General features: G+C 41.8%; 1 protein-coding gene across 7 annotated transcripts in view; it reads left to right on the top strand.

The window, feature by feature from the left end:
* Positions 1-14,554, top strand: part of clcn3 (chloride channel 3) — an 88,037-nt gene that overhangs the window by 42,248 nt on the left and 31,235 nt on the right. For 4 of the 7 annotated variants that reach the window (XR_006093334.1, XM_042400370.1, XM_042400367.1 and 1 more), the window contains 4 exons: positions 11,176-11,336; positions 12,522-12,621; positions 13,319-13,506; positions 13,721-13,843. Coding sequence is in view for 6 of the 7 variants with exons in the window: in XM_042400367.1 (XP_042256301.1) it covers positions 11,176-11,336; positions 12,522-12,621; positions 13,319-13,506; positions 13,721-13,843 (572 nt within the window). In the remaining variant the exon portion in view is untranslated. Of the gene's footprint in view, positions 1-2,846; positions 3,103-11,175; positions 11,337-12,521; positions 12,622-13,318; positions 13,507-13,720; positions 13,844-14,554 lie in introns of those variants that run through there. The other 3 variants (XM_042400369.1, XM_042400372.1, XM_042400368.1) reach the window with 3 other exon arrangements.

The raw sequence follows: 14,554 nt of genomic DNA, 5'->3' as shown, positions 1-14,554 counted from the left end.
CATCAAAGTACGCTGGTATGATTTGTCAATCTGAACTATGCAAAAAGCTGGTGACACCTGTGAAGTCAATTGTGCACGTGCAATACTCAAGTCTAACAGCAAGAGGCAGCAGCGTCTAGCCTGCTGAAAAGCAAAAGAAGAAGAAGAATTTGACCAATTCATTTCCCCTGCTTTCACCCATGGATGTATAAAGAGAACTGGATACAGGAAGAGCGCTGGGCTTTGAAGCAAATTTGACATAGCGGCCTGAGATGTCTGAATATCAGCGGATACATTTTTTTAAGCGTCACAACCCCTGTGAAATGATTTGTTTCACTATCAGAATTTGATCCATTCGGATCACATTTCAAAAGTCTAGAAGAGCTGTACGATTGAATCATTTTATCCCCATTGAAGTTAGCTGGAGGGCTAAACCGGAAGTTAGCCATCTCAGCCAGCGGAAGTCTCTAGTGAGCATGCTCAATGGGCGCATGTGGCCGCATGTTAAGTTGGCAAAGAAACATTAAGTTTTATTGTCCGTCTGTTCATAATTAACTGTAAATAATAAACTGCACTCATAATTATTATTGCAGCCAAACCCGTAACCATAATGAGAGGAGCAGATCATGGCACGGTGAAAAAACACGAGTGCATGAGCTGCAGAAATAATGTCACCTGGAAAGTAACTGGGAGGTGTGTGTGTGTGTGTGTGTGTGTGTGTGTGTGTTGGCACTGTAGTCTATAACTTGGCCAACTCTAGGAAAATTTCAAGTAAAGGAAACCCCTTTTCAAAAATCAAATTGGCTTTAAGATTGATTATTGTGAAGGTGTAAACAATAGACACTATATAAATGTAGCAGTAGTGGTAGTTTAGTGTGTTGTCCAAGTGAAACTGTGTTCCTCAGTAAGCTGTGTTTAGGCAGGCAAAAGACAAATGGACAAACAGGCCTAAATGACCAACTAACAGTCTGGCATCTATTATTAGTATCAAGAATTTTCATATCAGTGCATATGCAAATTATGAACAAGAATTCACTGCGAATAGCATTGATTTGCATCTGATGTGTCTAGGTTGCTGTAGTAGTGATACTCAAAACATCCGTCCAGGGTTTGCAGGTCTAGATTAGGACAAAATACTAAGAATTGAACTGGAAAAATAGTGCTGTGGAAAGTTTTCTCCTTTATCATTTAAGGTTGCAACTGGACCGGAGATGCAACAATCTGACTTTTTTTCTCCTAATATTGATTTGGACACCTCAACTCAGGGTATCTACTGATTATAATGACATTGATAAATACACTATTTTATGTGGATTGGTCACATCTGGTAGATATCTGATTTGCTTAATAAGATCGGTATCGGCTCCAGTTGCTACTAACAAGTAGAACAGAATACTTTGTTGATTAATCTGGTCTACAAAATATCTATCACAAGTTGTCAAGTCAGCCAGAGCCCAATGCGACGTCTTTAAAGGGTACCTTTTATGCTTTTCCTTATTTTCAGTCATAAATATATAATGTTACAATGTCGGATGGTCATATTTAACGTGGCCAAGGTGTCAAATAATGAGGTAAACGTATGTAGAAGTAATCCCTGTGAGCAAAAAGCACCGGTTGCAGACTGCTCTGAAGTCTCGGTTTCCAGACGTTATTTCTAGCCGATGTCGGCTTGTGATGGATTTCTTTATATGGTCATCTGTTCACTGCTCTGCTCCGCTAACATTATGGCATTATTCCATTGTTTTGGGGGTAGTCACGCCAAGCCATGACTCGAGTCGAGCTGGCACGCTGTGAGTGTTTTTCCATCACACAGCGCTGCAAGGTAAATCTGTGGGAGGTGTGCTGGTTATCTGCAGCTCTTCATCAAACATCGTCATCACCATGGCTGTTACAGCTTGTACTATTCCTCCCTGCATTATTTCTAACTGATGCACTTAACAAATAGCTCCAAATGTCTCCATATATTGTTGTGTCAACTGTTTTTAGCGCCGCTAACGAAGCTCTGCTAGTTCAGTGAGGGACATGTTTCATTTTCTGTAAATTCTTCACAATAAAAGCCTCCCTTTATTTAGCGATTTAAAAGCTTTTAACATGAAGCAGTAAAGCAGGAAATGTTGGGTTTTCATCGGCGGTAACTTAACACGACTCAGATACGGGTGCCCCTCGTCAGGCTTCCTGAAAGTTGGCCAATCAGAATAGAGTGGGCTCATCAGGAGGATGGGCCTTAAAGAGACAGGAACTAAGACTGCCTGTTAAGAGACAGAGGCTGAACCGAGAGGCTGCATAAAGGGCCAGTATAAGATAAAGGGAGGGGGGAGTTTTTTGAACTGTGAATCATGCAAAGCTACTCAAGTGGAGTCCCAGAATAGAAATATAGAGCTGGAAATGAGCATAATAGGTCCCCTTTTAAAGTGATTATTTTGTCAGAACAATGGTCTAAAATCCCAAAAATATTCAGTTTACTATCACATAAGAAAACCAGAAGCAGGAAATGTTCACATAAGAGGCTGAAACCAGCATTTTTTTTGCATTATAGCTTGATTTTTGCTTTGACAGTCAACTCTCTTATTATGTACCTGCCAGCCTTTTACACTACATACTAAGCTATTAAAACTTCCTTTTACCTAAACATGTTCAGACACCCCCCTGTGACTTGGCATCATGGTCTGTCCCATATAGGCAGGGCTCACTGATCTCCCCTAGCAACCAAGCAGGCAGGGCTGGCCAGCCTTGTGTGATCGTCTTTCCCTGTGTGTGTGTGTGTGTGTGTGTGTGAGATGACATCATCAGCCCTTAGCAGTCAGCTGCTGCAGTGGGGAGAGCGAGAGAGAGAAAAGGGAGGGGGGAGGGAAAGAGGACTGTGCACTCCCACACACACACACACACACATACACACACACTTTTCCGCTCAGAATCACACTCACACAGCCACGCTTGTGTTCCCCTGGTAAACATGGCAGCGGCAGCGACAAGCAGTGCGTAGTGAAGCCTAGCCTAGCTTAGCCTAGCCCCGGCTCGCCTTCTCAGCTGTCAACATGGAGGAGGAGGACGCGGCAGCCGACCCCTATTTGCCCTACGACGGGGGAGGGGACACCATCCCATTGCAGGAGATCCCTAAAAGAGGTACGCCACGTCCCCCTCTTCTCTTTCTCTTGATTCCCTCCATTCCTCACGCTGCTCTGGTGAAAGAGGCCGGAGGTCTTGCTTCTTGTATAGTGAATGTAAACATCCATATGGCAGCCAGACACGGCACAGGTTAAGCTAAAGCTGCCAGTCCTCTGCTGTTGGTGAGGGCTGGAAATCGGAGAGCCCAGTATGGATTAGGAGCTGCCATGTCTAATGACAACGCTGCATGTACTGAGGGGAGGAAAACAAGCTATCTGGCCAGCGTATTTCACCATTCACCTGGTCGATGATTTACCAGCAGTTTCTGTGCACGTCAGCTGGAGATAATGGGATAAAGAAAGAGTAGATTGAGTGTGAAGGCTCGTGCTCGGGCCTGTGAGCAGCAGTGACTAAAGGGAACATCATGGGCATCCATTTTAAATTCACTTGCACAGGTTCCTGGCTGCCACATACAATATGTGAACTGGATGTTCATAGATCTATGATGTGTGTGTGTGTGTGTGTGTGTGTGTGTGTGTGTGTGTGTGTGTGTGTCTCAAGTGTTTCACAACCTTTCTGCAGTGGGAGGACACCTGTTGGTCAGATCCAGGATGTCACCTCACGTCACACATAAACAGGGGTTTCATAATGACACATGCAGGGTTTCACAGTACTATGACAAGTTGTCACTTGGTTTTTTTTTATGACACATTTAAATTCTTGCACAGGAACCCTGTTTGTCTTTCCTATGAGGCCTTCAGGGAGTTTTCCTCTTCATTGTGTCTCAGTTGTGTGTGTGTGTGTGTTGGTTCTTTCAGGCCTTGTTAGATTCTTACGGTGAGTGAGCAGAGACAAAAGGCCCCCAGTGAGTTTAGGAAAGATCCGCTGCTTCGTACATCCACTTTTATACAGCAGACTTCGATCCGCAGACATCACTACGTGCGACATTTTCTTTCCTCTCTCCCTGCAGGCGCACAGTCCGATGTGTGGTCCTCTCACGACTTTTGAATGAATAGTTTTTGGCTTTATTCGTTCTCCTGCAGTCTCTCGGTGAGCATGATTTATTGCACATCCATCTCTCCCTTTCTGTTCTGGCACTTTTTCCTACATAGAAGGAGCTTCACCCATTTTATCTTCTGGAAATTTTCCATGTCATGCTGCAAACAGAAATTGTAACAGAGCTAAGTTAGTTTGCCAATTTCCTGCTTAAATAACTGGTAAAACTGGGCATATAGTGTGTAGGGCAGCAACTAACCTGAACTAATCTGTTGAACATTTTCTTGACTAATCGATTAGTTGTTTGGTCCATAAAATGTCGATCACTGACATCCTCATAGGTCTTGTTTTGTCATAACCCAAAGATATTAAGTTTACTATCATAGAAGTGTAAAGAAACCAGAAAATATTCACACTTGAGAAGCTGGAAGCAGAGAATTTGGAAATGTTCCTCTTAAAAAAATGACTCAAAACGATTAATTGGTTATAAAAATAGCTGACGATTAATGGTCGCCAACTAATCAACTAATTGTTGCAGCTCTATTTCTGCTATAAAACATAATCTAATCGAAAGATTCTGGCCTTGTCTCATCTGAAGGAAAGTACCGACAAATACATAAACAGTCTGTGCTGACATTTTGGATTATAGCTGATAGCGTGAACAAAGGAGAGTTCTGTAAAAAGGGGGCTTTCGGGTCGACTCTGGGACTCCACCAGACAGGTCATCTGGCCGGCATCAGTCAACAACAAGGCTCTCCAGGCCATAAGGAGGTTGTCGGGGTCAGTTTGTGATGCTGATCACATGACGGCTGAGCAGACTCAACCCGGCTGACCCAGAGCGTCCTAGCCAGCTGCCTCTAAAGCTCTCTGATCTGATTTACTCAACAGTAGTAGAGAAGGCCTTACAAAGGGGAATGCAGGGGTGGTTGTAAGACTTAAGTAACACTAGAAACCTGGATTTTCTCCACCCATTAGGAACAGAAACCTCTGAACAAGCTTTCATTTTCCACCTCACTGATCATAGTTTTGCAGTAAGGCCTCGCCAAATGCCGTTCATTTAGAGAAGTGATGTTGTTGTTGACAGTCAGCAAACCTGTCGGGGTTTTTTTACCCTCGACGCAGGATGAGCAGAATCGCCAAGTCACTGTACCAGCTCACAGAGGAAAGAAACCAAAGCCATATTTTTATGTGTGCGAGTGTCTTTTGTCTGCGTGTCAGCACAGGCGTGCCTGCTGAACCACTGAAGCGTGATGCTGGCGACGTGCTCCTACGCAGTCCCCTTCGGTGTCTGTTTTCTGTGGCGTCACCTCCTGATTCAACTGACGGTTGCCAATAGTGCAGCAGGAGGGATTTATCTGATTTTACTGCAGGCTGAAAACGTTATCTAAAACAACCACATCCTATTGCATAGTAGCAGCATCAGTCTTGTTTTTGTACTTCTTAAGGTATATTTTAGTCTTTCAGGTGCAAATTTATTGAAGCAACAAAATGAAATCAACTGTAAAGCACTCTAATTTATGGTACTATTAACCATTTCTTGATAATAGTACTGCTTCTGGCAGCAAGTATTGTGTCTTACTGCATTAAATATTCATTATACCATGTTGTTTTTGTGTGTGTGTGGTTATGTTGGTCAGTATTTCTGTCATGGCTAGCTGTGTAATACTTTCTTGCACTTCCTTATGCATTTGCTGTTGCCTTTCGATCACGTTTGTTCCACTTTTCTCATGAGTCAGACCTTGAATCATCAACAGTGGCCCAAGAGGGACAGTAACCCAGCTGAATGTGCATTATTTTGTTTCCTTAGTTTGAAATTCATGGACCTTTCCTGAATTTTTTGGAGCAATTGTATTCAGTCTTTATTTTCTGACCCTTGTTAGAAAATGTACACTTCTGATTCCTTCTATGAATTGGTATTTATTTATAATGCTATATACAATTGGCCTAAATTAGATAACTTTATGCCAGATTGAGTATAGTATGATAAACATTCTTAGTTGTCAGAAGTAGACTTCAACTCAGTATCAACTGGGAAGGGATTTGTGAATAAATTAAATTAAATCTTCATTGTCCATTATGGAATTTGTTACATGAGTATACACCACAACACACACATAAAGATAGATAGAGATGGACTGTAAAGTCATCACCATCACTGTCTCATTCAATGGGTCGTTTGAACCACCTATTACAAAAACCCATTTAAGTTGTGCATTTGTGTCTCCCGTCCGCACCAGTTCTTGCGTTTTCAGGTAACATCTCGGCTCTCGTCTTAAACCTGGACACCAGAAACTCTTTGTTCAGAAGGAAACAGAGAAAACTCTGGAAGAAGTGGCTGGAGCAGGTTTTCCGTTCCCTTCAAAGAAAGATTTCTAGTAAAATCCTCTTGACAGCAACTGTATGCACAAGGTCATCATGCTCTGGAAAGAAATCTCACTTAAATTCATCAAAAAATACAAAGAGATACCACTTTTACCACCAGAATTCAATGTAGCTGCAACACATACTGTATGTCGCACACTGCGTACTGTGGGTCTTGCTTTATTTTGATGAAATATAGCTCACTCTCTTGTGCTTACTAAGCAGACGTAAGCATCGAAGACTCATATGTCACCATCTAAAAACACCCAACAGTGGAGATTTCCTTGAAAACAGTTGGAGTTACAAATCAAAGCCACCCAAGACTCTTTTCATTGTTTGTCTACTGAACCTTAGAGGTCAGATCTCAGTACTGGGGGAAAAAAAACTGGACCTTCATATCAGATGCTACTGTTGTTGAGTCAATAACTGAGTCTCTTCACACACACACCATCCCTGAACAGTCCAGACTGTAGCCCGTTACTCTGGAATCAAAATGGAGAACGATAGCATCAGTCTCCCCGCCAAGCATCACTCTCCACCGCTGCCGACTCGACTCCACAACAGCAACAACAGGATATCACTGGTCAGATGAAAGCCACACTCGGCCATGTCGCCTCTTACTTCTCTCCGCAGTTCTCACCAAAGTGTTACGACTTCTTTCCTCTCTCCCACATGCCATCAAACATCAAAGGAGGCGATATGAGCTAATAAGCTGCGTTTTCAAAGCCACATGCATAATGTGGGAAACAGACTTTATCCTCTGCTTACGTCTCAGTCACTGAAGGGGAACATTTTTGCTCGTGTGCAAAAGCTTTATTCCAAACGGAATTGTTTTATAATCTGTTTTACGGCCCTTGTTAAAACCATCTAAGGGATTTTTTTTTGTTATTAATGCAGATCACAGAGGGTTAACAGCTATGAACGAAGCCTTGTTTGATAGTCAGTCCCAGTTATAGTTGTGCTCAGGAGCTTAAAGATGTAGCGGATAATATGTATTGTTGAATGGAATGTTTATGTTTCCTATTCAAAGATTTTCTGGGCTTTGTATTAACCACGATGTGTCATTTAATTGGCATTACTCTCGCCCACATTCCTGCATTCACACCTTTATCTTTAGCCTCGTGAGAGCTACTAAAGGAAAACATGTTCTTTTGTTTCATATTGTTACAAATCGCACTAGCTAGAAAATTAATATTTTTTGGTTCGTCTACTCTTAAGAGCTACTTTGGCAGAAAACCAACTGTTGAGTAAAGTTGAATTTAGCTGGTAAAATAGTTGATTCTGTCAAATTGTGACGTTGGAAAAAGAGGAAGCTTGAGAGAGTTTTCTTCCCTCAGTAACATCCGCTGCTGCCAACAGAGTCGTATCACACGATGCTGGAAAGTTCAGCAACAACGTGTCTGACTGATGTGTGACTGACTGAATGAATGAGCGATAACGGCATGCGAAGTGGAGACGGACTGTAACGAAATAAACCATATAACAGCATTCATGTGGCCTCGGCTCGATGTTACACGCACAGAAAATGCAGCAAGTGTTATAAGTTTATCCTCCAGGTTGTTATCTGTTTGTAGAAAAGAAGAAATAATTGTCTAAAGCTCATTGATTACAGTCTGTATAATTCAGACCTTGAAGACTCTAAATTGCTGTTGTCTAAAGACCTCAAGCAATGTGGAAATGTTGGTATTCCTGACCTCAAGGACGTGGTTGGTTTATCACCATGCAGAACTGCTGACTCAATCTCGAACCACTGAAATGATGTTTTTTGGTTTGGAGGCAAATTATTCTTAAAAACATTGATAAGAAACCAAACTTTCCAAGATCTTATCCCTGTATTACTTGTTCTCTGTTATCTGTTGGTATCTGACCGAACATTTATTTGATCCAATCGGATGTGATTGTAGGTGACCAGCTAACCGCACCTATCATGTAAAACCGCACTATCATGGGTCGAAGCTGCGTATTTGGAAAGAAATTGGCAATTTATTCATTTTGCACCTCTTTTTCATGGCTTGAAATGATGATGATGAGCTTTTCACTTCACTTGGACATCTTGGACATGCGTCATGTTACAGAAGCTAAAGATGCTCTAAGGCTTAGTTCACATTAAATGTTGGACAAAATCAGACTTTTTTTTTTTGCTTTTTTTGTCAATAAATCTGAGTCTTTTCATTTCAGATCAGAGCCACTTGGTCCTAGATCCGATTCAAATCTGATCCGCTGTCAGAACAGTCAGATCGGAGTTCATTTGGTATTTTTATCGGCTGTCGTCATCATTCAGTGTCGTCAACCTCACAGCCTGGCAAAAATAAACATGTCGCCTTCTTCTTATTCTCATCCTCATCATCTGTATTGTAAATAATCCTGAACATTTATGCTAGCACGGCCATGTCACACATGTTTATGATTTTACTGTCGCAAAATTACGTTATTGTTGTTGTTCTTGTACGAACACCGCTAACATTTCAGTTAAATCTACGCATGCGTGGCAGTTAAGGACCTCAACGGTGTCACAAATCCATATCACTTACAAACATGAATGTAAACCACCAACACAAAAAGATCTGAATAAAAAAACAGAACTGAGCATCAAGGCCCGTAATGTGAACTTTCAGTGTCACAGTTTCTTGACTGGATACTTATTTTGTTGTTGCTGTTGTATGCTGTTGTTTTGTTTCGTTTGGTGGATCCAGATTTAGCTTCAACGTTAACACACACTGTAATTACATCCATGTTTGTACAAATGAATCTGATATTGCTGAATGTACACAGACAGGAGAAACAAGTTGTTCTTGTAACGCTTCACAAAAAGTTTTTACTTTTGTTTCACATTTAAAGAGAAGCTTTAAGCTTTTGCTCTGTGTCTGTCACTGTTACACACAGATCTGCCTTTGTACGAGCCAGATGAAGAAGCTTCACATATTTGTGGCGTCAGAAGTAGGAGGCTCGGGCTCAGTGTTTCTGACAGTTTCAAATGTCGCAAGATGGGCTGTTCCTAATTTATCTAACAGGCTTCGCGCCAGATAAAATGTGGAGTGATGCATTTTAAAGTTAACGAAGTGACCCCATTAATCTCTGAAAATTGAGACTTAACTTTACTGCATTATGATGATGATGATGTATAAAAAGGATGCTTAATCATCTCAACAGCGTCTGAGTACTGTGTCATAAAAAAAAAGTCACTTCATATCGAGGGGAAATTTCTCATCTCACATCAGCCGGAGAAGATGAACGACAGCCGTGTAAATCCAGTGATGTTTTCCAGATAAAAGGCAGAGAAAATAACCCCCTAGGCCGCTTCTCCTCGCTCTGTTAAAGTGTGTGTGTGTGCAGATGAGTCACAATTTTTTTTCTGTCTCTCCTCACATTGAATCTGTGCATCCAGCCAGAACGGATCAGACCTCACCAGTGACATTTAGCATCTCATGTCATTGTTATAAACAAAGTCACTGCTCTCGTCTATTTATAGTATCAACAACACAATCATCTTAAAGGCTAGTGGACAATGTTTGCTTTGTATTTTTTTGTTATAATACGTGCTGTGACTGATACTAGTCATGTTGAACTCATTACTCAAGTGACTGTACGAGGTCGTTGTCCTGCAGCTTGTCGGCTGACACAAGCAGACATTCATTGTTTCCAGAGGATGAATCCTAACGACGTTGGTGATCCTTTGACGCGCCACCGTAGAGGTCGACATTTGTAGTTTTTAGTGTCTTAACAACTGATGGATGGATTGCCATGAAATTTACCACACATTTATGCGCTAATTATCAAATATTAGCATTCTAATATGCTAAAACCAAGATGGTGAACATGGTAAACATTATACCTGTTAAACATCAACATGTTAGCATGTTATGTAGCATTTAGCTCAAAGCATCGTTAAGCACAACCTCACAGAGAGTCTCGCCAATGGATAGTAGGGCTCCAAGAAAAAAACCCAACAAAACAGCCGCCGAAGGTATTAAAAACAATTATGATGTAATTTGCTTGTGTTTTTAGATGTAATGAGTCTGGTTTGTACAGAAGGAACATTCAGTATAAGTCCCTGATGGACTTAATGATCTGGATCTCAGACCAGCAGCTGTTCACTCAGCCCTGAATGCTCTAGTGTAGGTGTGACTGTGTGTATGAATGTGGATAAAAGATGTCTTCTAGGTATTTCAGTGCTATTTATTCAACCCAATGTTTTAGCGGTGCAGATAAACCTCCACTCGCTTATCATTTTTGTTCCAGATGAGGCGATGAGCTGCAGGGCTCCTGGCAGGCTTCTCTCAGTGTAGTCGTGTTTCTGACAGTCTCATTATATCTCTGGTGACTGTGCAGTGAGCTCTGCAGTGTTTCTGATGTGCCAGATAATCAAGGAGATGTGGAGCTAATGTGCCGCCAGCAGCAGGCAGCACTGTGACGGATCTTTTTACTTTTCAGGATCATTTATAAGGATCAGACGTACGGTAGAACAACATGGCCAAAATGTCACATCACAAATGTTTTTGTGTTGTTATGACGTTGTAACAATGTTTGATGGTGCTTGTTTCTTTCAAGCAAGGAGTTCAGTCAGGTTTCTTTAGCAAAATGGCTTTGAATGAAAGGCCAAAACTGGTATACTTGTGTATATTTTAATGAGATGCAACATTATTCTGTCATATTTTATTGAAGATTGCAAACAGTTTTACTTATATTTTCTAACCACCTCTGTTTTTTCCCTTCCTCTGTGTCTCTCCTGCTCAGGGTCTAACTACGTCATGTCTAACGGGGGCGGGGCACCCAGCAGCACCACCCACCTGTTGGACTTCCTAGAGGAGCCCATCCCTGGTGTGGGGACCTACGACGACTTTCACACCATCGACTGGGTCCGTGAGAAATGCAAGGACCGCGAGAGACACCGGAAGGTAAAACGAAACCTCAAATCTTAAAAGGTTTCAGCTTCAAACAAAGTACCACGAGGTGTTTATACCTAACAAATCCACACTCTGAAGTGATGTGAAAAGCCATGAAAGCCTCCTTCTGGCTTTATCCCACTGCCTCCCTGTTCTCTCTCCAAGAGCCATGAATCTTTTAACTGTCTTTACTTTTTCAATGCAATGTATGTTACAAATAGGGACAATGACACGCTGTCAGACTCCTCCTCTTCAAAGTCATTCATGGTGTTGCAATCGGTTGTACAGGTTAATAGTTAAGGAAGTTTTGTGGAGAATAAAAAACCCTGCCTACTTAAACATCTTTAGCACATCTGGACAGTCATGTAACAACCAACAAGCACTTTGTTTGAAGCATATCGAGGCTTTCAGTCTTAAAACATGGACAAAATGTCAAAGGGTGTTTTAAAATTGTGCTCAGTCTACTTCCTGTTCACATTTGCTGGAGTCAGCGAGAAACTCCTCAGCTGCACAGGAAGAGTTGTCTTATGCATTTCCTGCAGCAGCAACAGGTTGTTTGGATCACAAATAAGAAGAACAAGGTTTAGCAGTTGTCGCCTCCTCAACAGAAACTCAATCTTCATCAACAGAAAATCCAACCACTCCTTGAAGATTTGTCATAAAAATCAAGTTATACAGAGGTCATAAATGAACCGGAATGAATGGACATACGATGAGCTGTCCTCTTCCTGCCCCGCATCACCCCGTCGATTACACAACCTCTCTCTGTCAACACACTCTGTCCAAATATTGACACAGTTTTACAGCCTGCTTTCTAGAAGCGTTTTATTGCGGAGCTCGTGGAAACGATATCTCTGAAGATTTGAATGCTATTTGAATAATTTCAAACTGTGTTTTTATAACCTGGTGCTACCTGCCTTACAGGAAGTGTTTTTTATCAACTCTTATTGAGCAACAGAGGAAATCATGCCACTATAGTAGATTACTGAGTTACTTGTCATACGAGGGTAGATATAAACCTTTGACCTATTTGCATCACTGCGAGTTTAAGTTAAACTAATGGCGCTTTTTCTTCAATCTCGAGAACAACAGGAAATTAAACTAATGACTTAAATTTCCTGTTATTCATGCACCTGATTCAGTGGTTTGTTTGTTTTTTTTGCTAACTGTTCTTGCCTATATGTTCTGTGTGTTCAGATAAACAGTAAGAAAAAGGAGTCAGCATGGGAGTTCACAAAGAGCCTGTACGATGCCTGGTCTGGATGGCTGGTGGTGACGCTCACCGGCTTGGCCTCGGGTAACACATATGCACACACGCTGTACAAATACACACACACACACACACACACACACACATGGCCGTTATCTCCTCTGCTGGTGACTCTCACATGCTTTGCCTAAGGCAGCTCACACTCAGTCTTTCTCTTGGTCCTTTGCTCTCATTTACCCACTTTCACATAAGCACACTTTCACTCTCCTACAGAGCCTCATCAGACAGAATTCTGTCCTCTTAAGTCATGAAATCTCATAAATTATATATGTTTGTATGACCACCAAAGGACAGAAAACCCACAGGCCCTTTTAGCAAAGTGAAGTTTCTAAAAAATTGCTTTTTTTTAGTAAAGTTTTGTGAAGATCTGAGGTACAGAGAAGAAGAAACGGCCTGCTGATTTTCATGTTTCAGCTTAAATGAGGGTTTACAAGGCTGTGAGAGGCTCATCTGACCTGGATCAAAACACTGCTGCTCTGCTAGCATGGCTGTAGACTCACTAAATATACTGTAGCTATTTGTACACTTGGCTTTTCTATGTGGTCAACCAGCTCTAAATTTAAAAACCACCTGTGTAAAGATAACTGGCACATATAAAGACTGGTAGCATAACCACCAAGCTAACCGCCTCTTGCCTTTCTCTTTGTTTTCTACTCCTCTCTCCTCCCGGCCTTCACCTCCACCATCCGTCCGTCTTTTCCTTCCCGCTTTTTCCTCCTGCCAGGTGCTTTGGCTGGCCTGATTGACATTGCTGCTGATTGGATGAACGACCTGAAGGAGGGCGTGTGTCTGAGCGCCATGTGGTTCAACCACGAGCAGTGCTGCTGGACGTCCAATGAGACCACCTTTGCTGAGAGGGACAAGTGTCCTCAGTGGAAGAGCTGGGCTGAGCTAATACTTGGGCAGGCGGAGGTAGACTAACACAGGCACAACAGCATTAGACTGCAAAGAGCACTGTCATAGTAGAGGAAGACAATGAAAGAGACACTACAACGCACAGCAAAACACACACACGCCAACTTGCAGATGTGCTATAAGACTCGTTAACACACATTATATGTATGATTTAGATTTTTGGTGCCAGTCAGTTTCACTATTTTACTTCTTCTCTCTCACCGCTCTGAAGGGTCCAGGCTCGTACATCATGAACTACTTCATGTACATCTACTGGGCTCTGTCCTTCGCCTTCCTGGCTGTCTGTCTGGTCAAGGTGTTCGCTCCCTATGCCTGTGGCTCAGGGATCCCTGAGGTGAGGAAGATGTCGCATTAATACAAAAGCACAATATGAAAATCAACTTGTATAAAACATTTATTTTTAAAGTAACATGTCATTCAACACATTGACATCCTTGTGGGAAAACTTCTACATCCAAGACTTCAAAGTTGGCTTTTGAGCAGCAACATTTCAAACAGTTACATCACATAGCCCAAAACAACTTTTGTTTGCGACAGAGCTTATCATTTTTATGAAACTAATGAGGTTAACAGGCTATCTCTGCTAGTTTCCTCTCTCCGTGTTTCAGAGTGCACTGCACACTGAGCGAAAGAGCTGGTGTGGGATTTCTGCAGACTGTAGATGCTCTGTTTTATCTCTCGGTTCTCTCGTTTTCTCATGTCTGATCGATTGTCTGCGGCTGTAAAAAAAAAAAAAAAAAAAAAGCTAAGAGCAGTAAATGAAATGGAAACTCTACAAGTCTCTGTAGCTGCCTCTAACTCTCCATGAAAGTGGTTTAATTGGAACTTTCAGGGACTCACATACACACAGTGTGTTTTCATGCTCATGGGTTTCCTTTTAATGCCTTGAAGTGCCTTTAAAATTGTTAATTCAGTGGGCAGCAGGGAGATGTGACATGTATGACCGTGCTGTAAAAAAAAAAAAAAAAAAGCCATTTTGAGGTGAGCACTCAGCTTTCTAAAAAAAAAAAAAAAATCATCTTTTTGTTGCCATGGGAACTGCATT

This window comes from Thunnus maccoyii, chromosome 22 (genome assembly GCF_910596095.1).
Source record: "Thunnus maccoyii chromosome 22, fThuMac1.1, whole genome shotgun sequence".
Taxonomy (NCBI): Eukaryota; Metazoa; Chordata; class Actinopteri; order Scombriformes; family Scombridae; genus Thunnus; species Thunnus maccoyii.
The sequence above is the reverse complement of the archived record's forward strand: the minus strand, read 5'-3'. Positions and strand labels throughout refer to the sequence as shown.